General features: G+C 32.4%; 1 protein-coding gene across 2 annotated transcripts in view; it reads left to right on the top strand.

Annotated features, from left to right (window-relative positions):
- Positions 1–27088, top strand: part of CNTN5 (contactin 5) — a 1378465-nt gene that overhangs the window by 578827 nt on the left and 772550 nt on the right. For both annotated transcript variants that reach the window (XM_044258257.1, XM_044258256.1), the window contains one exon: positions 23433–23557. In XM_044258257.1, coding sequence (XP_044114192.1) covers positions 23503–23557 — 55 coding nt within the window. In that variant the 5' untranslated portion in view covers positions 23433–23502. The remainder of the gene's footprint in view (positions 1–23432; positions 23558–27088) is intronic.

Below are 27088 nucleotides of genomic sequence, written 5' to 3'. Positions count from 1 at the left end.
TAAAAAAAATAATAATTTGACTTCAAGTGCCAAACAAGTTGACATAGACTTCCATTTCCCTTTATCACTCCTCTAAATACAAGTAAATACCTGAAAATAATTCAACAGGCAGTCACAAAAGGATCCTGGCATCTAGAAAGAAGAAAGTGAGTTAGCTGAGGAACTTAGAGTTTGAGAAAATGCTGCAATGAATTCCCAAGGATTTCTTTTTAGCTCTGGTATATCCTGGACTGGAAGCCAAAGAGGCATGCCTAAACACCAATTGTCATAAAATCAAAGAAGAAAGGAAGGAAAAGAAAGAAAGAAAGAAAGGCAAGAGAGAGAGAAAGAGGGGAGGAAAGGAAGGAAGAAAAGGGGGAAAAAAAGGAAAAAAGGAAGGGAGAGGAGGGGTAGGGAGAGAGGGGAAAAGAAAAGCCCATTCCTTCCAGTTTAAGGATCTGGAAAGAGGAGTCCTAACAGACACCTAATGAAGAGCCCTGAATCTTATTCCACATCAAGACAGGTGTTAAGCCTCTTTGTCTATAAGAGCAATGTTATTAGAATCTCTTTCCTCCCAACCTTCCATCCAGTGGGATAAGAAAGTACATTTCCATTGTTTCAGGGCCCATTGCCCAGCACCACAGAGTGATCGTAGCCTCAGGTCTATAAGCCAACCCCTACCCTGATAGCAGAAAGTAAATCAATGGCATCTAGCAGTGTAGGGAAACACCTTTCATTTTTGCAAATAGCAGTAGCAAGGATAAAGAAAGGAGGAACACTATTAACAGCAGAATGATGTAGGAGACCAGAATAACATTGTAAGGAGTCTAAAAATGAAATTGCCTTTGGAAATACAGTCAGTCCATAAAAGTTGACATAGTACCCATATACTTAACCTAAAGAGAAACCTGCTAGCTAAAACAGAAGATTTAAATCAGATCAAGAGTGTAAAGATAGAATACTCAAGTGTCCAGAATATAACTGAAAATCACTTACCATATCAAGAACTAGAAAAATCACAATCTGAACATGAAAAAACCTTGACTGATGTCTATACAGACATGATTCAGTTGTTGAAATTCTCTGACAAGGATAAGTCAATGATCATAAAAAATTAGTTAATAAATGATGAATTCTCTTGAAATGAAAAAAAAATAGTACATCTCATCAAAGAAATAGAAGCTATAAAAAATATCTAACTGGGAATTCCAGAATAATCAAAATAAAAGAAACTCACTCGATGGACTCAAAGTACAAAGGAGATGACAAAGCATAGAAACTGTGAACTTGAGGATAGACCAATAGAATTCATTGAATCTAGAGAAAACATCCTGAAAGAAAAAAAGAAAAAAGAACACAGCCTGGGGGATCTGTGCGACAATAACAAACTATCTAGCATTTGTATCATCTGAGTTACAGAAGGAAGTTGAAAGAGTGTGGGACTAAAAAGTATTCCAAAGAAAATGACTGAAAAATATCTCAAATTTGACAAAAAGCATAAACCTTAGACTGAAGAAGCTGAATGAACCTCAAATAGGTAAAATCTGAAGAAATCCATGGCAAGGCACATCACAAGTATTTTTTTTTTTAATTAAAGAAAAAGAGATAATATTAGGAGAAACTAGAAACTAGAAATACATTACCTGTAGGGAACCCCAACTCAAAATTTCCTGTCTGAAACCATGGAAGAAGTGGCAAAAGATCGTTCAAGAACAAAACAAAATAGGAGGGAAAAAAAGCAACTGAAACACTCTTGGCTGTGAATCTACAAGCTCTATATCCATAAAAGCTATCTATTAAGAATGGAAGGAAATCAAAGACATTCTCAAAGTAAACTAAGAGAATCTGAAACCATAATATATACTCTAAAAAAGGGATAAAATTCCCTCCATACACAGAAAATGCAGCAGAAACACTGGAACTTCAGTAAGGAAAACATTCTATAAGTTGGTAAAATAAGAATAGACTTAATTTTTATTTTTCCCATGAGTTTCTTAAATCATATTTGATAGTTAAATTAAAAAATATAACAATATTTTATATTGGTCCTCAATATATTTAGAAAAAATATTAAGATAATCATATATAAAAGAAGGAGAGTTAAAGTGCTTAAACAGAAACAAGATTTTAATATTTCATTATAGTGGTAAAATATTATACCAATAGTAAGAAACATAGCAAATATGAATATTATAATAGCTACATCAATTCCTAAGCAAATGATATGAATAAGTATACTCAAAAACACTATACATAAATAAAATTGGAATAAATAAAATCAAGTGAAAATAATTTTTTTTTTTTTAAAGATTTTATTTATTTATTTGTCAGAGAGAGAGTGAGCACAGGCAGACAGAGAGGCAGGCAGAGGCAGAGGGAGAAGCAGGCTCCCTGCTGAGCAAGGAGCCCAATGTGGGACTCGATCCCAGGACGCTGGGATCATGACCTGAGCCGAAGGCAGCCGCTTAACCAACTGAGCCACCCAGGCGTCCCATGAAAATAAATTTTTAAATGAAGTAAAAGTTATTTTAATAATTCACAATAAGGCAAGGCAATCAGATGAATGCAGAATAGAAAAGACAACCAGAAAACAGAAAATAAAATGGCAACCTTAGGCCATAACATATTAGTAATTATTTTAAATAAAATCTAAATTCACCATTTAAAGCATAAAGACTAGCAGAGTTGACTTTAAAAAAAAAAATGACACAACCATATGTTGTCCACAAGCAACCTACATCAAACATGACATTAGATAGGTTAAAAGTAAAAGTATGAAAATAGACATATAATGCAAATGCTAATCAAAAAAATTAAGAGTGAGAAATTAATATTGCATGATATATACTACATAACAAAATTACAAGGAACAAAAAAGGATATTACTTAATGTTAAAAGACCAATCCACCACAAATACATTATAATTCTAAGTATGGTTACAACAAACAAGAGACTCAAATATATAAAATAAACATTAGTGAAACTAAAAGAAGAAATAGAATAATGCACATTGTAAAGGGATTCTGACATTCCACTCTCAGCAAATATATAGAAGAATTGAAAAGAATGATCAACTAACACAACTTAATTAACATTTTAGAATATTTCAACGAACAACAGCAGATATATATTCTTTTCAGATGTCCATGGAACATTCATCAAGATAGACAATATCCTGCATCATAAAATAAACTTCCTTAAATTTAAAGAACTTAAATAATACAGAGAATCTGTCTGATGTATAATGGAGTTAGACTAGCCATCAATGCAGAGAGGCAACAGGAAAATCTTGAAATACTTGAAAATTAACTAATGCACTTATAAATAATCTATATGTCAAAGAAGAAATCTCAAAGGCACTAAAAATATGTAAAAGGCATATTGAGAGGGAAATCTAAGGCAATGTACTCTTATATTAGGAAAAAAATCTCATAGCAATAATCTAAGTTCTTTGGTCACAAATCTAGGAAAAATAAGAGAATATAAAACTTAAAGCAAACAAAAGGAAGGAAAGAATAAAAGGGAGCTAAATTAAGAAAACTGAAAACAGGAAAACAAAAGCATTGATACAACAAAAAAAATTGATTCCTAAATGAATGAATGAATGCATAAGTAAATAAATAAGTAAAACAATAAAATTAAATTTAAAAAGTGACACACTTCTTGTAAGACTGAGATTAAAAGAGATGGCACAATTCACTAATATCAGGAACACAATAGGAGATATCTCAACAGATCCAATAGCAATTAAAATTTAATAATAGAATACTATGAACAATTTCACACTTGTAAATTGGACAAATAGAAAATGTACCAATTTCTCAAACACCAAAAACTACCAAACAAACCACAACCAATGTGAAATTGAAAACTGAACTGGGGCTACAACTATTAAAGAAATTGAATTCTTGTATTATGGAGGGCACGTATTGCATGGAGTACTGAATGTGGTTCATAAACAATGAATTTTGGAACACTGATAAAAAATAAAATTAAAAGAAAGTAATCAAATTTGTAATTAAAAATCTCCCCAAATAAATCTTCTGGTCAAGATTGTTTCACCATGAGGTTTTATCAAACATTTGCCAAATCAGCACTCATCTTGAACAATCATTTACAGAAAGCAGAAAATGAGGGAGTCCTTCCCATCTTATTATTTGAGATTAGTATTACATTGACACAGAATCAAAGGATAAAAAATCCAAACAAAACAAGATTAAGCCAGTGCCTTTCATAAAAATGTAAAAATTCTCAAATATTAGCAAATTGAATAGAACAATGTATAAAAAGAATTATACATATGGTCAAGTGACATTGATTCCAGGTATACAAAGTTGGTTCAACACTCTAAACAATGCAAACCACTTTATCAACAAGCCAAGGAGAAAACTTGTGTGATCATATCAATTAATTTGACACATATAATATACATTCATTGTAAAAATTCTAAACATTGTAGGAATAGAGGGAAATTCATGTTCACTTGATAAAGAGTATTAATAACAAAAGCAACTATTATCTAACATCATTCTTTTTTTAAGATTTTATTTATTTATTTTACAGAGAACACAAGTAGGCAGAGAGGCAGACAGAGAGCAAGGAGGAAGCAGGTTCCCTGCTGAGCAGAGAGCCCAATGTGGGACTCAATTCCAGGACCCTGGAATCATGACCTGAGCCAAACGCAGAGATTTAACCCACTTTGCCACCCAGATGCCCCTAACATCATTCTTATTGGTGAAAAACTGAAAGTTTTCCCACTAAGTTCAGGAATAAGGAAAGGATGTTTGCTTTCACTCTTCTTATTCAGCATGGTACTGTAAATCCTAGCAACTGTAATAAAATAATAAGAAAGTGAAAAAAAGGAGTATAAATTAGAAAGAAATAAACAAACTGTCCCATTCACAAATGACACGATTGTGTTTGTAGCAAATCCCCAAAGTATACTCCTCCCCAAATTCCTAGAATTAAAGAGTGAGTTCATCAAGGTCAAAGGATATAAGATTAATATATAGGCATTAATTACATTACTATATACTAAAAATGAATATGTAGAAACCAAAATTAAAAACAAGACCATTTATAGTGGTTAAAAAGTGAAATAATTATAAATCTAACAATAAATGTTAGATTTATATGCTGGAAATTTTGTCATAGGATGAAAAACATGAAAGTAAAAACCAAAGAAAACATAAAGAAAAGAGATATACCATGATCACTGACAGGAAGGATCAACATAGTAAAAATGTCAATTCTCCCCAAATGGATCTATGGGTTTCAGATAATTTCTATCACAGTCCCATCAGATTTTCTTGCAGAGATAGACAAGCTTGTTCCAAAAGTTATTTAGCTAGAATAGCTAAAACAACTTTGAAAAAGAATAAAGTGAAAAAAAAAAGAAAAGAATAAAGTGAGAATAATAACTCCTCCCAACAGTAAAGTTTATTATAGCTACAGTAATTAATACGGTGTGGTATTGGCCAAAGAATAAGAAACATAGATCAAGGGAACAGAAGTATAATACAGAAATAGACCCACAGAAATATGTCCAACAGTTTTTCTTGAGAATATGCTAAAGCAATTAGTTTAATGAGGAATAATCTTTTCTCATTGAAAAGATTGGTACAGGAACAAATGAGCGTACTTTGGAATTTAGGACTGGATTAAGAATCCTTAGACATGAAACTAAAAGCACAACATACCCTGCCCCAGAACAAAAGGGAAAAATGGTCAATCAAACTTCATTTAAGTGGTTTCTGTCTGTAGGAGGCCCGGTTAAGAAGATGAAAAGGCAAGTTGCAGACTAGGAGAAATATTCCCACCATACACCTGACAAAAGTGCTGTATCTAGTATTTATAAAAAACTTTTAAAGCTAAACAACAAAATTATAAACAAACTAATTATAAAATGAGTGAAACATACACAAGGACATTTCACAAAGGAGGATACACAGATGGAAAATAAGCATATGAAATAAGTCAAGCAGAGAGAGTCAATTATCATATTCATTCATTCATTCTTTATTTAACTCTCTCGTAAATATTTTGTTTATTTAATTGACAGAGAGAGAGAGAGAGAGAGAGAACATGAGAGCACAATCAGGGAGAGTGACAGAGGGAGAAGCAGGCTCTCCACTGAGCAGGGATCCCAATGTGGGGCTTGATTCCAAGATCCTTAGATTATGAATGAATGAATAAATAAATAAATAAATAGCTTGACTTAATGCAGCTTAAGGATTTGGAATAGCCTAGAATAGTTACAAATGTCTTAAATAAAAACTAGGGCTAGCAAATTAGTTCCATAAAAAAGTTACAGTTATATAACCTGTTCTTATACTTTCCAATTCCTTCAGTTACCAGACTTCGGTAACCCATTTTTAATCATTTGACTAAAATTGAAATGATGCTGGGCTTTGGACTTTTGTCAGATGGAATCTGTTCTTGATCTCATAGTCCTGGCAGGTTCTAGGCACATTTATAAATTTTCATCTGAAATATTTGGCAGTGAGTAATAGAATTAATTGAAGTATATCCTCTCCTTGATAACTTACCCATATTTGCAACTCGGTGAACTCTGCTGAATGCTTGATTCTGAAATATGAAACTGAATATTAAGAAATTTAAATATTATTTAACTATTTAGCAATGTAGGGAAATTATAATGCCTATTTTGAATTCCTAGACTTTTTAATCTGTTGTATTTCAAATAACAACAATACCAGATATGTTGCTGAGAGTTAAGAGAGTCTGGTGTCACCATGATACAGATTGAGAATTTTCTGAGGGGCAGAAATTCCAGAGGAACTCCTCTAGGAATAAAGGAACTGGTGGGCACCATTTCCCACTTCTGCCTCTCAGTGTAAACAGAGGATCACTATGGAACTCTCTACCTAACTTGTTAGGACTGCTGCCCTTCCCACCCCCTACACTGTGCTTCTACCCATCCATCCCTTTGGACAGCTTACCTCAGTCCCACTGCTATAAAGCTGTTCACACAGAGGATAGGGGCATGCAAAAGTTGCTGGCACCACCACCCTACTGTACTACCCTGCCCAGCTGTGCTTTGGGGGATCTTTCCTCTCTAATATGTTCATGGTCAGAGCCCATACAAGAAAGTGCCACAATGCTTTCAGTATAAAAGCCACCTCCATGATGGCCAGCACCACCCCAAAGTGACTCCTCCAGAGAGAGGGAAAGGTAATCACACCCAGCAGTCTAACAGAGACCTAGCAGTGGGCTGGAGGCAGACAATTGATCTGACTACAGGCACCACATACCAAGGAAAAGTTCTCAAGGATGACACAGGGAAGTTGTCCTGTAATTTGCTGCTACTGTGTCTCTGGTCTGACCCAGCTCAATGTCCAGGTTCCCTAGACCAGCTGACTAAACCACAGTGACCAAATGCTGCCCACAACAGATAAAGGGAACTTCTACAGACAACTAGAGTATAGGGCTAACCATAACATCAGGGTGCATGCTTTTTCTACTAAACAGGGGACACTGCATGGCAGAGCTACATGACCTCTTCTTCATAAGGTCATTGCATTCAATTGCAGGAGACAAAGGTGTCCTTTTTAACATAGAGAAACAAACACAAAGAGTTAGACAAAATAAGGAAACAGAGGAATATGTCCCAAATGAAAGACCAGGACAAAATTACAGTAAGAAGGCTAAGTGAAATGGAGATGAGTAATATGCTTGATAAAGAATTTAAAGTAATGATCACAAAGATACACACTAGACTTGAGAAAAGACTGGAGGTCATCAGTGAGATCCTTAACAGTGAAAGAGACAAGGGCCAATCAGAGATAAAAAACACAATAAATGAAATTAAAAATACCTAGATGGTACAAATAGTAGACTAGACAAAGCAGAAGAATGAATCAGTGATCTGGAAGGAGAGTAATGGAACACTAACAAGCTGAGCAGGTGAGAGAAAAATGCAAAATGAGAATAGGGAACTCAGTGACTCCATTAAGGATAACAACACTCGTATTATGGAGAGCCCAGAAGAAGAAGAAGAAGAAGAAGAAAAAAGCAGACTATTTATTTGATGAAATAATAGCTAAATACTTCTTAAATCTGAGAAAGGAAACAGAAATCCAGATCCAGGAGGCACAGAGATCCCCCAATAAAATCAACCAAGAAGGTCCACACCAAAATGCAAAGTAGTTAAAATTGGAAAAAAAAAAATAGTGATAAGGAAAGAATTTAAAATACTTTATTTATTTATTTATTTATTTGAAATGGGAATAGGGACAGAGGGAGAGGAGAGAGAAAAATCTCACGCAGATTCTGCGCTGAACATGGAACTCAACATGGGGCTTGATCTCGCAACATGGAGATTATTACCTAAGTTGAAATAAGGGCCAGATACTTAAATGACTGAGCCCCCCAGGAAATGCACGAGAGAATTTTAAAACCAGCAAGAGAAAAGAAAGGAATTCCATACAAGGAAAACCTCATAAGGTTATCAGTTGTTTTCTGGAGAACTTTGCAGGCTAGAGGAGAATGGTGTGATATATCCAAAATGCTGAAAAGAAAAAATCTGTAGCCAAGAAAAGTCTTTCCAGCAAGCCTACCATTCAGAATAAGAGATATAAAGAATTTCCCTATTTTTAGTTTAAATGAAAAACTAAAAGAGTTTTATGACCAAGAAACCAGACCTATAAGAAATGTTAAAGGGGACTCTTTGAGTGGAAGGGAAATGCTATAAGCAAAATAAGGAAATTAAGAAACACATGAGCTGTAGAAATAAGTATAGCTACAAAAAATTAGTCAAGGGACTCAAAATAAAAGAATGTAAAATATTACACCATATTCCAAAAACATGTGAGACAGAGGAGTAAAGAATGTTTTCAAACTTGAGGGGCCCTCAACCTTACATAAACTCCTACAAGCAGAAGATAAATGGAATAGTAACCAAAAATCAAAAACTAGTAATACATAGGCCAAAAAACATAGAGAAAGAAATCAAAGTATATCATTAAAAAAAGCCAATTTATGTTAAGAGAAGAGAGCAAGAGAAGAAAGGAACAGAAAAGAACTACAAAAAGAACCACAAAATAAGTAATGAAATGGCAATAAATGCATACATATCAATAATTACTCTGAATGTAAATGGACTAAAAGCTCCAATCAAAAGGAATAAATAGGGTAGCACATGATAGATTCAAACAAACAAACAAAAAAACAAGAGACCCATGTGCACAGTGCTTAAAAAAGAGATATATTTCAGACCTACAGGCACCTACACACTGAAAGTGAAGGGATGAAGAAAGGCTTATGATGTATATAGATGTGAAAAGAAACTTGGAGTGGCAACATTTATATCCGATGAAACAGATTTTAAAACAAAGACTGTAACAGACAAAGAAAAGCACTATATAAGGACACTATATAATCATTCAGAGGGCAATGAGTAAGACAGATATAACAATTATAAATATTTATGCACACATTACAGGAGCACCCATTCTCCAGAGAAGTTCTTATATTAGGCAACAAATAAGTCTCAACAAATTAAAAAAGATCAAAGTCATTCCATGCATCTTTTCTGACCACAATGCCAAAAAACCATAAATCAACCAAAAGAAAAAGTCTGGAAAGAGCACAAATACAAGGAAGTTAAATAAGATACTCCTAAACAATAAATGGTTCAACCAAGAATTTAAGAAATCAAGAGGAAATTAAAAAAATACATGGAGACAAATGAAGATGAAAGCACAATAATCTCAAAAGCTTGGGATGTAGCAAAAGGGATTCTAAGGGGGAAATTTATAACAATACAGTCCTACCACCAGAAGCAAGAAAAAGCTCAAATAAAAAATTACACCTAAAGGATCTAGGAAAAAGAACAACAAATGAACCCCCGAACTGGTATAAGAAACAATATAATAACGATTAGAGCATATATAAAACAAATAGAAACTAAAACAACAACAACAATAACAAAAAACAGGGGTGCATGTGTGGCTCAGTAGATTAAGTGTCTGCCTTCAGTTTAGATCATGATCTCAGGGTCCTGGGATCAAGCCCCACATCTTCTTCTTCTACCTCTCCCCATGTTCATGATTGCTCTCTCTCTCTCTCTCAAATAAACAAATAAAATCTTTGAAAAAAAAATAGTCAAAGCAAAACAAAAAAAAAAAAACAAGACAAACAAGCCAACACAAACCAATAGAACAGTTCAATGAAACCAGGAACTGATACTTTGAAAAGAATCAACAAAATTAAAAACCTTTAACTAGACTCATCAAGAGACAGAGAGAGAAAGAGAAAGGACTGAAATAAACAAAATCTGAAATGAAAGGGGAGAAATAACTGACACCAGAAAAATACAAAGGATTATAGAAGAATATTATGTAAAGGTATATGCCAACAAACTGGAACAAACTAGAAGAAATGGATAAATTTCTAGAGTCATGTAGCCTCCCAAAATAGAATCAGGAAGAAGCAGAAAATTTGAACAGACCAATTACTGACAATAAAATTGAATGTGTAATAAAAATAATAATAATAATAAATAAAAAAAAAAAACTTCCAAAAAACAAAAGTCCAGGGGGGATAGCTCTATAGGTGAATTCTACCAAAAAATTAAAGAAGATATAATACCTATTTTTCTCAAACTACTACAAAAAATAGAAGGGAAAGAAAACTTCCAAATTTATTTGTGAGACCTGCATTACTGTGGTACCAAAACCAGAAAAACACAATACCCGCCCCCACTCCCCCCACCAAACAAACAAACAAACAAACAAACAAAACTGTAGGCCACTATGTCTGATGAACATAGATGTAAATTCCTCAACAAAATATTAGCAAACCAAATCCAACAATACATTAGAAAAAATCATTCACCACTATCAAGTGGGATTTAGTCCCAGGATGCAAAAAGGTGGTTCACTATTTCAAATCAATTAGTATGATACCTCTCAACAATAAGATAAAGGATAAAAACAGCAGAGTTATTTCAGCAGAGCAGAAAAAACATTGGACAAAGTATACATTCAGGATGAAAAGCCCTCAACAAAGTAGGATTAGAGGATATATGAATCAACATAATGAAGACCTTATAAATCTATAGCTGACATTATATGCAATGGCACAAAAATGAGTTTTTCCCCTATGGTCAGGAACAAGATAGGACGCCCACTCTCAACACTTGTATTCAACACAGTACTGGAAGACCTAGCCATAGCATTTAGACAGTAAAAAGAAACAAAATGCATCCAAATTGGTAAGAAAGAAGTAAAACTTTTACTATTTGCAGAAGACATAATACTATACACACACACACATATACACACATATATGTTAAGAAAGAAGTAAAACTTTTTTTTAAATTTTTTTAAAGATTTTATTTATTTATTTGACAGACAGAGATCACAAGTAGGCCGAGAAGCAGGCAGAGAGAGAGGAGGAAGCAGGCTCCCTGCTGAGCAGAGAGCCCGATGCAGGGCTTGATTCCAGGACCCTGGAATCATGACCTGAGCCGAAGGTAGAGGCTGTAACCTACTGAGCCACCCAGGCACCCCAAAAGAAGTAAAACTTTTACTATTTGCAGAAGACATGATACTATGTGTGTGTGTGTGTGTGTGTGTGTGTGTGTGTGTATGCGCGTGCACGAGCGCGTGTGTATATAGTTATATATATATTTATTTATTTATATATAATAGAAGACCCAAAAGACTCCACCAAGAAATTACTAGAACTGGTAAGTGAATTCAGTAAAGTAATGGAATACAAAATCAATGTACAGAAACCCATTGCATTTCTACTGATGGTAATGGAGCAAAAAAAGAGAAATTAAGAAAATAATCTGGTTCACAATTGAACTGAAAAATAATATAATACCTAGGAATAAACTTAACCCAAGAAGTGAAAGACTTGTACTCTGTAAACTACAAAATACTGATGAAAGAAATTTAAGATGGCATAAACAAATGGAAATATATTATATTCTCCTAGATTTGAATGACAAAACCTGTTAAAATGTCCATGTCACCCAAAGCAAGCTACGGATTTAATGCAATCCTTATCAAAATGCTGAAAACATTTTGCACAGAACTCGAATGAATAATCCTAAAATTTGTATGGAATTAGAAAAGACCCTGAATTGACAAAACAATGTTGAAAAAGAAAAATGTAACTGAAGGTAGCACAATTCCAGACTTTAAGTTATACTACAGAGCTGTAATAATTGAAAAGTTATGGTACTGAAACACAAATAGACACATCAATCAATGGAACAGAATAGAAAACCCAGAAACAAACCCAGAATAATTTGGTTAATTAATATTCCATGAAAGAGGCAGAATATACAATGGGAGAAAGTCTTTTCAACAAATTGCACTGGGAAAATTGGAAAGCTACATTCAAAAGAATGAAACTGGACCACTTTCTTACACTATACACAAAAATAAAATAAAAATAAATTAAAGACCTAAATGTGAAACCTGAAAACATAAAAATCTTGAAAAGAGAACAGGAAATAATTTCTCTGATGTCAGCTATAGCAACATCTATCTGCATATGTCTCCTGAGGCAAGGGAAATAAAAGCAAAAATAAACTACTGGACTTCATCAAAATAAAAAAAAAAAAAACACTTCTGCACAGAGAAGGAAGAAATCAGAAAAACTAATAGACAACCTATGGAGTGGGAGAGGATATTTGTAAATGACATATCTGATAAGCAATATATAAAGAACTTACATGATGCAACACTGAAAAAACAAATAATCCAGCAAAAAATGAGCAAAAGACATGAACAGACATTTCTGCAAAGAAGACCTAAAGATAGTCAACAGACACATGAAAAGATGCTCAACAGCAGTCATCATCATCAAAGAAATCCAGATCAAAACTACAATACCTGTCAGAATGGCTAAAATCAAAACCAAGAAACAACATTGTTGGTGAGAATATGGTGAAAGAGAAATACTCTTGCACTGTTGGTGGGAATACAAACTGGTGCAGTCACCATGGAAGACAGTTTAAAGGTTCCTCCAAAAGTTAAAATAGAATGACCACATGATCCAGTAATCACAGTACTGGGTATTTATCCTAAAATACATAACACTGATTTGAAAGGATATATGTTCTCCTGTATTTGTTGCATCATTATTTATTATAGCCAAATTATGAAAGAACACAAATGCTCCTCCTGAGATGAATGGATAAAGCAGATGTTGTATACCTATACACATACATATACATATATATATATACACACATATATATATGTGTATATATACACATACATATACATTGGAATATCACTCAACCATCAAAATGGAATGAGATCTTGCCATTTGCAACAATACAGATGGATTTAGATAGTATAACGCTAAGTGAAATAAGCCAGAGAAAGACAAGTACCACATGATTTCACCCATATGTGGAACTTAAGAAACAAAACAAGGGAACAAAGGGGAAAAAAGAGAAATAAACCAAGAAACAGATTCTTAACTATAAAGAACAAACTGTTAACTACCAGAGGTGGGTGGGTGGGGGGAAGACTAAAATAGATGATGGGGATTAAAAAATACACTTATCATGATGAGCACTGAGTAATATATAGAATTGTTGAATCACTACATTGTACAACTGAAACTAATATGATACTCCATGTTAACTACCCTGGAATCAAAATTAAAAACTTAAGAGCCTCTTATCTCCATATTTGAATGACTTAAGAGAAAATTAAATATCAGTATTAATACAGGTTCCATCTTTCTTGCTATAGTCCATGAGTCTAAAATTTTATTAATATCACATTGTTTTTATACAAAGGAAATCTTTGAAACTCAAGATCTTTTGGCTTCCCTAAGTGTTTTCTTATATTATTCTACCTATCAAGCTGTTAGAACTCCCTCTCAGACACTAACTATAATTCACCAGAAAACAAATCAATACTCAACTTAAATCTTTACCACCTCTCACTGGTGTATGAGAAATATATACACCTGAAATTATACATTTAAAACTTTTTTTTACATAGAATTTAGTTAATTTACTTGCTCATGTGGAACCCTGGACACATGCTCTCATTGGTTTGTTTTCCAGAATGCAATAACCAAGATCTCCTTTTTCATTATTTATGCATTTTGTACTTCACTGAGATCCTCTCTTTGCAAAAAGCCAAGCTTCTAGAAACAATCATTTCTCTCTTTCAGAAGAATCTATCCTAAAACATGTAAAAATATCTTCTCTTTAATTCTCCATCTCTGAATTTAGAATGTTTTCTCATTAGTAGAAAATGGAAAATGCAACTTGTAGATCTTATTTAGCCCTCTACACCAGGAATCAACAGGCAGGAAAGCTAATCCTGATGTTAACTTTCAATTATGTGAGGTGTTAGGCAAGCCCATCCCTTTTTCATGTATGTCTGCAAAAATGGATAGCTGTGTGTTTCTGTATACTTTACATGGGAAAATTACACATTACTGGAAAATAACTGAGAACTTCAGAATTTGAGTTACATGGTAGGAATAATTCATTTGTATCACTATGATGTATATAATAAAATTTAAACTTCTTTTTAGGCCTATTTGTCCTTTAACATCTAACTCTTTGTAATTTACAGCCTAGATTCTCTCCTTATCCCTCCTGGGGATTAGCTTGCTGCCATGCATTGGCATTCTTGCAGCCTAACTACCCCAAATTCATTCTCCAATTAAAATTTTGCACTTGCTCTTAATCGGGCAATTTAGTAACTTTTTATTTATTTCACAACCAGATATTTTGAAATAAGGAATTTTCTGTTGAGGGGTGTAAATGTGAGCATTTCCTGGAAGATACAGAACAAGAAATAGGTTTGCAAATGGTATTTCGAGTAGCTGTGCTTCAAAATGTTTGGGGTGGGATAGTAGATTGACAATATGCATAGTTTGAATCAAAATCTTGATAGCCTCTAAAGTTAGACTAAAAAAATTTAGGTTTCTGCTTTAAAGGACATGTGGGAAGTTGTTTATGTGTTATACTCTGTGTAAAGGAGTTTTAAATATGTTTCTTTTCATTACCAAAAAGTGGGAGGTAATAAATATTTATGATGAATACAGATTTGTTTACTGACAAATTTCTATTTATTCATCAGTTAACCTAGGAAAACATAGATACTTTATAAAAATCTAAATTTTTCTTAAAGATTTTATTTATTTATTTGACAGACAGCGATCACAAGTAGGCAGAGAGGCAGGTAGAGAGAGAGGAGGAAGCAGCCTCCCCACCAAGCAGAGAGCCCAGCGCAGGGCTCAATCCCAGGACCTTGAGATCACGACCTGAGCCGAAGGCAGAGGCTTTAACCCAGTGAGCCACCCAGGCGCCCTATAAAAATCTAAATTTAATATCTTTTTATTTCTGAATATATATGAACTGCATTTTAATTTTATCTAAGCTTTACTTTTTACCCTGCAAGACATGGGTTATTGTTGTTTTATTAATACAATGTTTTCTTTTTATTTCCAATTTTTTCTTCCAGTTTTATGGAGAAATAGTTGACATAGCCTAGTGTATAAATTTATGTTATAGCAAAATGGCTTGATTTTCATATATTGTGAAATGATTACCACAATAGGTGCAGCTAAAAAGAAAAAGAAAAAAAAGAAGAAGAAGAAGAAGAAGAAAACCCCCACAATTTTCCTGTGAAGAGTACTCTAGTATTAACTTTTAACTTTCCTATGTACCATAGAGCAGTGTAAACTATGGTCAACATAGGGTACATTATATCCCTACTACTTACTTATTTTATAACTATAAGTTTGTACCTTTGTAAAAGGTACAAAAAAAAAAGGTTGTACCTTTGACAACCTTCCTCCAATTTCTCCTTCCTCTACCCTCTGGTTCTGGTAACAACAAGTCTGATCTCTCTCTCTCTCACTCTCTCTCTCTCTTTTTTTTTTTTTTTTATGAGTTTCTTTTTGTTTGTTGTTTGCTCTTTTGTTTGTTCTTTTCATTTTTTAGATTCCATATATGAGATTGTACAGTAGTTGTTTTTTTTATTTTTTCTGACTTAGTTCAGTCAGCATACTGCCTTCAAGTTCCATCAATGTTGTAAGATTTCCTCATTTTTATGGCTGAACAGTATTTCATTGTGTACATATATCACATTTCCTTCTATTTTTCCATTTATAAACACAGGTTATTTATATATCTTACCAATTGTAAATAATGCTGATATGAGTATGAGGGTGCAAATATTTTTCCTTTGGAATTAGTGTTACTATTTCTATTGCATAAATTTCTAGAAGTGAAATTTCTGGCTCATATGATAGTTATATTTTTAATTTTTTGAATGTACACACTATTTTTCACAGTGGCTATGCCAATATACAATCCCACCAATGCTGCATGATGAAGTTTCCCTTTTCTTTACATACATATCAGAATTTGTATGAATATAAATATACTTGAGATATATAAATTACAATAAGATGATATCTTATTATAATTTTAATATGGATTTCCTTAATAAACAAGTAACGCTGACCATCTTTTCAGGTACATGTTGGTTTTTCGTATATATCCTTTGGAAAAATGACTGTTCAGGTCCTTTGTCTATTTTTTAACTGGGTTACTTGTTTTTTGGTTATTGAGTTGTGTGAGTCATGTTTGGATATTAACCACTTCTCAGATATATGGTTTGCAAGTATTTTTTCCCATTTTGTAGGTTTTCCTTTCACTTTGTTGATGGTTTCTTTTGTTGTGCAGAAATTTTTAGTTTGAAGTACTTTCACTTGCTTTTTTTTCCCCCCATTTTGTTGTTTGTACTTTAGGTATTATATCCAAAAAATCATTACTAGGACGCATTAAGGCAGTTTTTTCTTAAATTTGCCCTCATACCATATTTTTTTATTGTTATTTTTTCAGATAGTATAGTGTGCAATCTTCAAAAATTTACTTAATCTCTCTATACCTCACATTTCCCATCTTTAACATGAGAATAATAGTTTTAGTTCATAGAGTTCTATGGGTTAATGAGTTTCCAAAGCAACAGTTCCTGGTATATTTAAAACATTACAATTTAGCTTCTGTTATGTTCCCTTTATTAATTTCAGAGATTACCTCTGCAATTACTTTTGTCCTTCTATCTTACAAATATCATTTTTAAGTATTATTCTCAATAAGGATTTATTTTTGGCAAATTCAGTTTATTTTTCCCAGATTTTTAAGATATAATTGGCATCTTGAGTAAATGAAAAGAGCTTTATTTAACTTTTGTCCCTTAAAGAAACTCTCACTAGGTTTGGAACTATATATTGACAATTATTTCTAATCAGCACATTATTCTAATCTTTTTGGATCCCTTTATTGTTATTAAGTCAACAGAGAGTTTGCTATTCCTATTTTCACAATAATGCCTCTTTTTGTCTCTGGCTATCTTTTGTCTTTGGTGGTTAGCATTTCCATTTAATTTTACTGGTTGTTTATTTTTTTTTTATTTTTCTGGTCATTCTGATTGTTAAAATTGGTAAATCAGTTATGGAAACTGTTAGTAACTATCTCCCTTTTCACATATTCCTTCATCCTATTCTCTTTCTTTTCTGAAAATCTGATTAGGCATGAGATATTCCTACTATATCCTCAGTTCATTTACCTTCCTTTCATATTTTCTATCCATTTGCCTTTTGGGGCTGCATTCTAGACAATTTCCTTATCTTTGTTTCTTCTTTTCCAAAATGCCAATTCCTTTATGTTTAAAAACAAATCATATATATTTATTTTTTTAATCTGTGTTTGAAATGTCAAACATCTAAAGTTCACAAGTCTGAATCTGACTTTTATTCTCACTGTTGACTATCACTCATAGTGGTTTGTTTTCCTGTGTATATCATGTATATTGACTATGAATTTTTCAAATTGAAATTTTCTTTTTTCTTTCCATCTAGTCTCATGGTTTAAGATTGATTTATTTCTTAATTAAATTCAACTAATTAACCTATAATGTTTGAAGAAATTAAAACTTGTATTATAGGCAGGACTTATGTAGTAATAACTCATGATTTGAGATAAAAGATAGCATTTTTCCATCAGAATATTGATACTCAGAAAGAAATTCATTCCTATATAATACAATTGACAAAAAAGAGTTAAGTCAGATTAGTTAAATTATAACATTTAAGGTATGTCTGTATGATTTTTTTAAATTATCATTTTAAATTAACTCAGTACCAGTTCCAGTTATGTCAGATAGGAGGGCTTCTAGAAACTTTTGTAGATATTGCTATGAAGTTTTGTAAGAGATAATGTGGCTTAAAGATCAAGATTATTCTTAAACCCACTTATACTTTGACTAGCTGTGTGATCTTCATCAAAAAAAGGTGTCAAAGTAATTTATAGAGGTGTATAGGTAGAGTGCATAGCATAATGCATAGCACATAGAATTTTAAAAATGGTGCTGCTTATGTTACTTTGTGTCAAATAATTTATTTACCAGAGATTCCAGTTTATCCAGTAATTATTATTCATAAGTAATAATTGTATAGCTACTTAAACCAAGCATGCTCTGTTCTAGATGCTGAGTCTACAAAGATGACAAAAACAAAAATTCTTGATTTCATGGACATCACATCCCAGTAGGAGAAAAAGAAAATTTAAAAGAAAACAAATAAATAGTAGAACCTCAAGCACTGATAATTTATAAGAAGAAAAATAAGGCAGGGTAATGTATGGAAAACCAGTGACAGGGATGACAGGAAGTATCTTTAGGAGGGACTTCCTGTTTAAGAAGCATCAAGAAAAGCCTGAGGAGCAGAGTCTAATGATTTGAAGTTACCCAGTCTGGGAAGAACTGATGGTGGAGGGGTCCAGGCAAAGGAAACAATGAGTGCTTGGCTTATTTGAAGAGCAGCAAGAAAGCCAGTGTTGTGGAAAAGGAGTGTAGATATCTAAAAGATCTGAAAAACAATAGCTACTTATTTTCCTTTACTTGCAAATGTTTACAGTAATTCAAGTAAATATTTGAAAAGTAAATGTTATTTCATACATTTTTCTTTAATAGTGACTATCACTAATTATCACTATCACTAACAGTGATAATATTCTAAACATTGAAATAAGCTCTTTTAAAATGTGTGGCTTTAAAATTTGTATCTGATTTGTAGTTTCCCCATTAGTATTTATGGCTTTTCAATCTTCTGATGAACAACAGTTTTTGTACAGCTACCAGTCTCCATTAAGATATTTCTAAAAATATATCCTGATGTTCTTTAGTTAAATGTATCAGCTGATTATAATTTAACCTGGCATGTAGGAAGAACTTAATATACTCTATGTCTGCATAAATACATTATTTTATTATTTGATACAAGAATTTTATTAAAGTCATGGGAATAATTGTTTTTTTCAAGAGACACATATAAAAAAAAGTTAACATATTTCATCAACAAAACTATAAGATCACCTATAGAATGAAAAAAAAATTTGCAAACGATATAGTTGATAAAGAGTTAGTATCCAAAATATATAAAGAACTTATACAACTCAACATCCCAAAGAACAAATAATATAATTAAAAACGGGCAGAATGAAGCACCTGGATGGCTCAGTGAGTTAAGTATCTACCTTTGACCCAGGTCATGATCCTTGAGTCCTTTGATTGAGTTCCACATTGGGCTCCCTGCTCAGTGGGGAGCCTGCTTTTCTCTTCCCCTCTGCCTACCACTTCCTCTGCTTGTGCTCTCTTCCCAGTCTCTCTCTCTCAAGTAAATAAATAACAAAATAAATAAAAATTAAAAATAATAAATAAAAAATCTTAAAAGTGGCCAGAAGACATAAATGGATATTTCTCCAAAGAAGATATTCCAAAGAAGATATCTGTGGGTCATACAGATGACACATGAAAAGATACTCAGCAACACTCATCATCAAAGAAATCCAAATCAAAACTACAATGAGATATCACCTCACACTTGTCAGAATGGCTAAAATCAACAACATAAGAAAGCAAGTCTTGGCAAGGATGTGGGTAAAAAGAACCTTCTTTTGCTATTGGTGGGTATGCATACTCGTGCAGCAGCTACTATGGAAAACAATATGGAGTTTCCTCAAAAAATTAAGAATAGAACTAAACTACCATATGATCCAGTAACCACAGTATTGGGCATTTACCCAAAGAATATGAACCACTAATTCAAAATATATATGTACTGTCATGTTTATCACAACACTATTTACTATAGCCAAATAATAGAAGCAGCCCCAGTATTTATAAATAATGGATAAAGAAGAAGTGGTATATAAAATGGGGTTTTATTCAGCTATAAAAAAGAATGACATTTTTCCATTTTCAACAACACAGATGGAGATAGAGAGTATAGTGCTAAGCAAAATAAGTCAGTGAAAGACAAATACTATATGATTTCACTTATATGTGGAATTTAAGTAACAAATAAACAAAGGGGAAAAAAAAGAAAAAGAGAGAGAAACCAGTAAACAGACTTTTTTTTTTTTTAAATTTTATTTATTTATCAGAGAGAGAGAGGGAGAGCGAGCACAGGCAGACAGAATGGCAGGCAGAGGCAGAGGGAGAAGCAGGCTCCCTGTGGAGCAAGGAGCCCGATGTGGGACTCGATCCCAGGGCGCTGAGATCATGACCTGAGCCGAAGGCAGCTGCTCAACCAACTGAGCCACTCAGGCGTCCCCAGTAAACAGACTTTTAATTATAAAACACAAACTGATGGTTTGGGTAGGTGAAATAGGTGATGGTATTAAAGAGTACACTTACATGATGAGCACTGAATAATGTACACCTGATGCTAATATAACACTACATGTTAACTATAGTGTAACTAAAACAATAAAGAAAAGAAAAAAAACGTTTCTTAGTAACTTAATGATGCTGTTGGGACTTTTTTGTTTGTTTGCTTATTATTAAAAAAAAGTTTACATATTTCAGAACCCAAAGATAATTTCTTTTACTTTTTACTTGAGGAAACAAAAATAGAGATAATAAAAAAAGAAAGCAAAAAAAAAAAAAAGGCTTTAGATGTCTTAAGAGAATGATTTTTAAAGATCTATGATTTTTGTTTGTTTGTTTGTTTGTTTTAGCCCCATTAAGCAACAACCATGGATGCTGGGGAATGAACACACACACACACACACACACAGGCTGTTTGAAGAGATTATTTTGTTTCTTTTAGTAATAAAATTCAGTGTAGTATTTTTTCTTTTAAGAATTGAAAAAAAAAGTGCCTGAGTTATATACATAAGGATTATTCCATAATAGCATTTTGAAAAAAGGAATACTCAAATATCATCTTATCAGAAATTGCTTCTCTGAACCCCTGCTAAAGTAGCCCCATCTATCATCTCACTGTCTCTTTACTCTGGCTTAATTCTATCATGGTATGGATCACTCTTTAATATTGATTTATTTACTCATATGCTCATTTTAAATCTCCCTGCATTGTTTCATTCAACAGTAAAACATTTGTCTAAGATCAGTGTCCTGAAATTTTACTGAAGAACCCTCTGTTTTATTTCCAACTTCTGCCAGTTTTATGAATAGATTCTCCCTTTTAATAGCTCTATATTAGTAGTATATTTACAGTCTCCCCCTTCTTGGCTCATACTCTGTGATTAACTTCTCCATATATGCGCGCATGTGTGTGTGTGTGTGTGCACATGTGTGCATTTTCTCTGACATTCCCAATATATAGCATGTAAATGCTCTGAAAACTTTTGCATTTGTTGATGAAGAATGGCTAACACAATAGAGGACATTGCAAATAGAGAAAGAAAATACCAGTTTGGGGGACATAGACTGAACAGAAGCTCATCAAAACAAGTGAAGCAAAACGATAGTAATATCTCAGATTTCACAATCTGAGAGAAGTCCATTTCAACATGGGTTGAAAATTCACTAATTCAAGTGTGAAGTTCTCATGAATCGTAATTGTGGTTCTAGCAACTTTAAATCTCTCTAATGTTTACGTGTGAAGTGCTAATTTTCTTCTTTTCATTTCTAGTAAAATAAACAGTATATAAATATAAAAATGTTTTAAATTATAAAAATGAATAATAAGGTTTTTTGTGCTTTAAATAGTTTTTGTTTCTGATATTTATTTAAAAGAACGAAAGAAAAGTCTTTTTTTTTTTTTGGAAGTAAATGGCTATAAATCAACCATTATTAGTTGTTATTAACTTTCTTGTCCACTTGTGATTTCTAATCATATAATTCAAATAGATTACCAATGTTTAGATTTAAAAATATAAATGAAATAAGACTAACATTATTAGGTGGAAGATTCACTAATAGAGGTTCCTGTTTGGGCAAGATTATATCAAATTGAGGGGGGGAGTGCTTGCCTATATATTTAAGATTTTTTTCTAAAATATAGAGATAATCTGAACTTCTTCTTTTTTTAAAATTTCATTTATTTATTTGACAGAGAGATCACAAGTAGGCAGAAAGGCAGGCTGAGAGAGAGAGAGAGGGAAGCAGGGTCCCTGCTGAGCAGAGAGCCCAATGAGGGGCTCAATCCCAGAACCCTGAGATCATAACCTGAGCCAAAGGCAGAGGCTTTAACCCCGTAAGCCACCCAGGTGCCCCGTAACCTGAATTTCTAAGTCCATAAGAAGGAAACAGTTGCCAAGAAGCAATTGTTATTTTAAAATTATTAACACACTATACAATTATTTCCCAATTTAATCACTAAGTGACACCTGAAAACTCAGAAGTTATTTGTCTATTATAGGAATTTCGAATGCACATTTGTCAAATTCTTGCAGGAAGTTCCATTCCAAAATATATTTTTTATGTTTACCGTATCTTTCAGGACAAATAATGGAACTTAGCAAAACTAATGGGCTACACTCATCATTGTTATAAAAACGCAATTAGACAAAAAGTTTAAATATTCACAAAGAGTATTTCCTTTAGATTCTGGCTAGCAAAGAATGCTGAGGGAAATATCAGAGTAGGGAAATAAGACACAGTGCAGATAATCACAGGAGTTATAAACAAATGCAGTTCACATTAATAATTAAGTGAGGAAATTTCCTGTGGAGGTTTAGATGAGCTACAGCACAATGTATAAAATCACTTGGCTAACTGATCATTAGTTATGTTCTAGACCAGAGGAGTATATATTAATATAACTGGTTTTTCTATCCTATTTTTCTAGTCCAATAAGTTGTCTAATGTAATATATATGGCTATTTCCCTGTGAGGAAAAATCATCCTCATTAAAACCTGATGTTTTAATTTTATGTAAAGGAGTACTTAATATAAATAAATGTGTTAAAGAAAGTTTATCACTTCTCAAGTTTTTGTGTCATGCAGTGGATTAATTTTAATGGAATTATTTCAGTGTTGTCAATATCCAAGTATACATTAATCCAACCTTTGTAATAAAATGTATTTATTATTTTACTGTGATAATTTTGAGTTGATTTGTGTTTGTCTACTTTTATTACTTTCTCAGTTTTTGAAACTGTTATTTATGCCCACAGGGCATTCTTTAAAGAAGAAACATCAGAGCTGCTAAACACACTGAGACACAAGATATCCTAGTAACCAAGGATGACTTCCTCCTGGAAACTAATTCTGCTTCTGTCAGTAGCTGGGTGTCTTTCAGGTAAGAATTTTGCTGTACATATGAAATAACAAAAATATATTAAAGTCTTCATTACAAAATATCCTTCATTACAAAATATCTTTATTACAAAATATCCTTTAAATGAAATATGTTCATTTAAATTTATATCAGAAGTCACACTTTTCAACAAAAGAAAGAAAACAATTCTTAAACTTTGTTAAAAGCAAAAAGTCATATACAATTCAATATAATAAGGTACCTAGGAAAACACTATATGAATGTTAATAAAATGAATATCCATCCCACCTCACTGACTTTCATTTACAATGTAAACCATTATTAACCTTTAGAAGATTTGGTAATATATTTATCATTTATCTCAAATAACTATAAAAATGTCTCACTACAATGCGAAATTTTATCATATAAAGACAGAATTATGCCAGATTCATTATACTCACACACACAATCATTTAAAGGCATTTACAACACAATGAATTTGTCTTGTCTCAGCTTCTCTAACTTTGCTTCGATCAATCTTATTGTTCTACATCTTGGATCTAAAATGTTATCTTTTACTCTGTAAAAGTAGTTTATCTTCTTTGGAGTAATACTATCATAATACTAAAAATTAATATGCCACAAGTTTTTGTTTTTTAATTTAAGAATGTCTAGAAATTAAATTATAATAATAATTTAAATGTTTACATTTGTAACATTTATAGCTTGATTTGATTTAACTCAATAGCTATGTTGTTTTATTAAGTGCTATTACTGTAACTTCAACTATTTATGATGGATGGATCTTCTTTAAAAGCAAAAAGGTAATCCTCAACTTAGATTAATTTATTATTGCAGTTATAAATGCACACTATATGTTTAAATGTCACAACTAACATATTTACATGTATTTGAATGCTTTCAGAAGATATAGCAAAACCTCTTTTTTGTTGAAATGTTAGTAACTAACTGCAAAAACAATAAAACAATCCTTAATTTATTATTATTTTTATGTATTGAGTATAACTGCTAATGTGGAAAAAACAGGTTTAAGAAGATACAGGAAAGGTAAGATGAAACTTCTAAAAATGTTGATATACACATCTGTGAAAGCATGAAAAAGCAAGAAAACAAGAGCAAAAGGCATTTAAAGTTAAACAAAAACCATGGTCCATCAATATTATGGTTACTTTAAAAAGAAGTAAAGACTCTTCAAATATTTTATCTGTTTTTCTTTCTGTATAGTAGTAGCATCTCCCCCAGTGATCGTTTCTTTCTTTTTTACTGTCTCAATGCCCTCTTCCCCAAATTGAACTAACTGAAAGGAATAGAGGTAGGTTTGCAAGATGAAAGACAGGATACCCAGTTAAGTTTGAATTTCAAATACAACAATTTCAAAACAACAATTTCAAAAACAACAAATAATTGTTTTAGTTCTAGAATGTTCCATGCAATATTTAATTTTATCCAACATTTAAATTTAACTGGAGTCTACTGCTTTTTTGTTTATTTATTTGACAATGATAGTTGGAGGGAGAATGGTAATTTATACTATCACTCCAAAGTCTTATTTTCTTGTACTGGCACGTTATCCTCCCAGATAGTCACTTCAGCTGAGGTAGCTACTCTTGTTGTTGAAACATGAAAATATTCAGTCTGAGGTGGGGTCCACAATCACTAGATTTCCAATTCATAAGGTCATCATGGGCTTCTGTCTCCATAGAATAAAATGAAACATTGTAAGATAAGAGTATCAAGGCTGTCTGAATGTACATTACTATTTAGATATTATAAACAATTCCCAAAAAAGTTGAAAACAAAGGACATTTCTCATTTTTGTATGAAATTTATTTTTAATTATCTGTACTCAATATAAGACATCTATATGTGTGTTATTTTTAAAACAGATTCTTTTCTACTATGGAGATTTGTTTAAAAATTGATTAGGTACTTGTAAGGATCAATTATCAAGGATAATTTTACTCAAAAAATTCTCTCATTTTTAATTTGGAAATATAGCTCTTATGCTTTTGTTAGTTGGTGATACTTGCATTGAATATTCACTATTTTATAATTTGATTCTTATTCTTTAGGTTTTCTCAGTTATTGCTTTTTATTTGTTTATAAATGTCACATTATAAGACCTATCTGGCATAGTAAACTGATTACTATTACAGAAAATAAGGGTAATTAAGCTATGGGTCGTGCACATATTTTATATTGTTGCTGTTATTTGAACCAACAAAATTGATCAAAAAAATGAGAAGTCCAAGACTGTATTCTTTTTTTGTTTTACTTCTTCTTCTTCTTTTTTTTTTAATGAATAGATTATCTTGGGAGTGTTTACTAAGAAATATAGAATTCTTATACAAGCCTATATCTGGAAACTGGCTATTAAAAACAATGAAATATTTATAGCTTGTATAGTGATCTACAGCCTTATATTAAAAACAGACTGATGATTAAAACCATGGTGAGGGGTGCCTGGGTGGCTCAGTGGGTTAAAGCCTCTGCCTTCCACTCAGGTCGTGATCCCAGGGTCCTGGGATCGAGTCCCACATCAGACTTTCTGCTCAGCCAGGAGCCTGCTTCCTCCTCTCTCCCTCTCTACCTGCCTCTCTGCCTACTTATGATCTCTGTCAAACAAATAAATAAAATCTTTAAAAAGATAAAATAAATAAAACCATGGTGAGATACCACTACTTATATCAAAATGGTTAAGATCCAGATAGACACAAAAAATAAAATTGTTGGTGAGGATACAGAACAGGAATGTTTATTCATTGACGGTAGAAAAGCAAAATGGCACAGCCACCTTGGAGGACAGTTTGCTGTGTTTACAAAGCTAAATAGCTTTGCCATATAATTAAGCATCTGGACACTTAGACATGTACCTGATTTTAAAATGTATGCACATAATAAAATATCTGCACAGAAAAGTGTACAGGAGCTTTATTAACAATCATCAGAAATGGGAAGCAACCAAGATGCTCTTTAATAAGTGACTGGATAAACTGTGTAAATTTTATATAGTTTAATACTATTCAGTGATAAAAATAAATAATCAAACCATACATAGACCTGGATAAATCTTATATATATATTGCTAATTGAAAGAAGCTTGTCTGAAAAGACTATATATTGCATGATTCTATTTATATGACCTTTTGGTAAGGGAAAAACTATAGAAACAGTACAGATTACTGTTTACCAGAGGTTGAAAAAAGGGGATGATTAAATGCGTGAGCAAAGATAAGGTATTTTTTAGGGTGATAAAAACACTCTCTGTGATATTGTAATGGTGAATGCATGCCATTATACATTTATCAAAACTAATAGAACTTTATAGCACAAAGTAAATATCATTATATACAAATTAAAAACAATAATAATTTAGGAGATTAATGGATCCCAGATTAAAAGGCAGAATGTGACAAACAACCTAACTATATTACAAATGTATGAAGAAACTTCATTTAAGGCAGTGGGGGACAAGGGTAATGAGTTTAGTAACTATGGAAATGAATCTTCAAAACTAAAAGCAAGAAAACACACACACACACACAACCA

The sequence above is a fragment of the Neovison vison genome, chromosome 7 (assembly GCF_020171115.1).
Source record: "Neovison vison isolate M4711 chromosome 7, ASM_NN_V1, whole genome shotgun sequence".
Classification (NCBI taxonomy): Eukaryota; Metazoa; Chordata; class Mammalia; order Carnivora; family Mustelidae; genus Neogale; species Neogale vison.
Note: the sequence above shows the minus strand (reverse complement) of the source record. Positions and strands in the feature narration are given on the sequence as shown.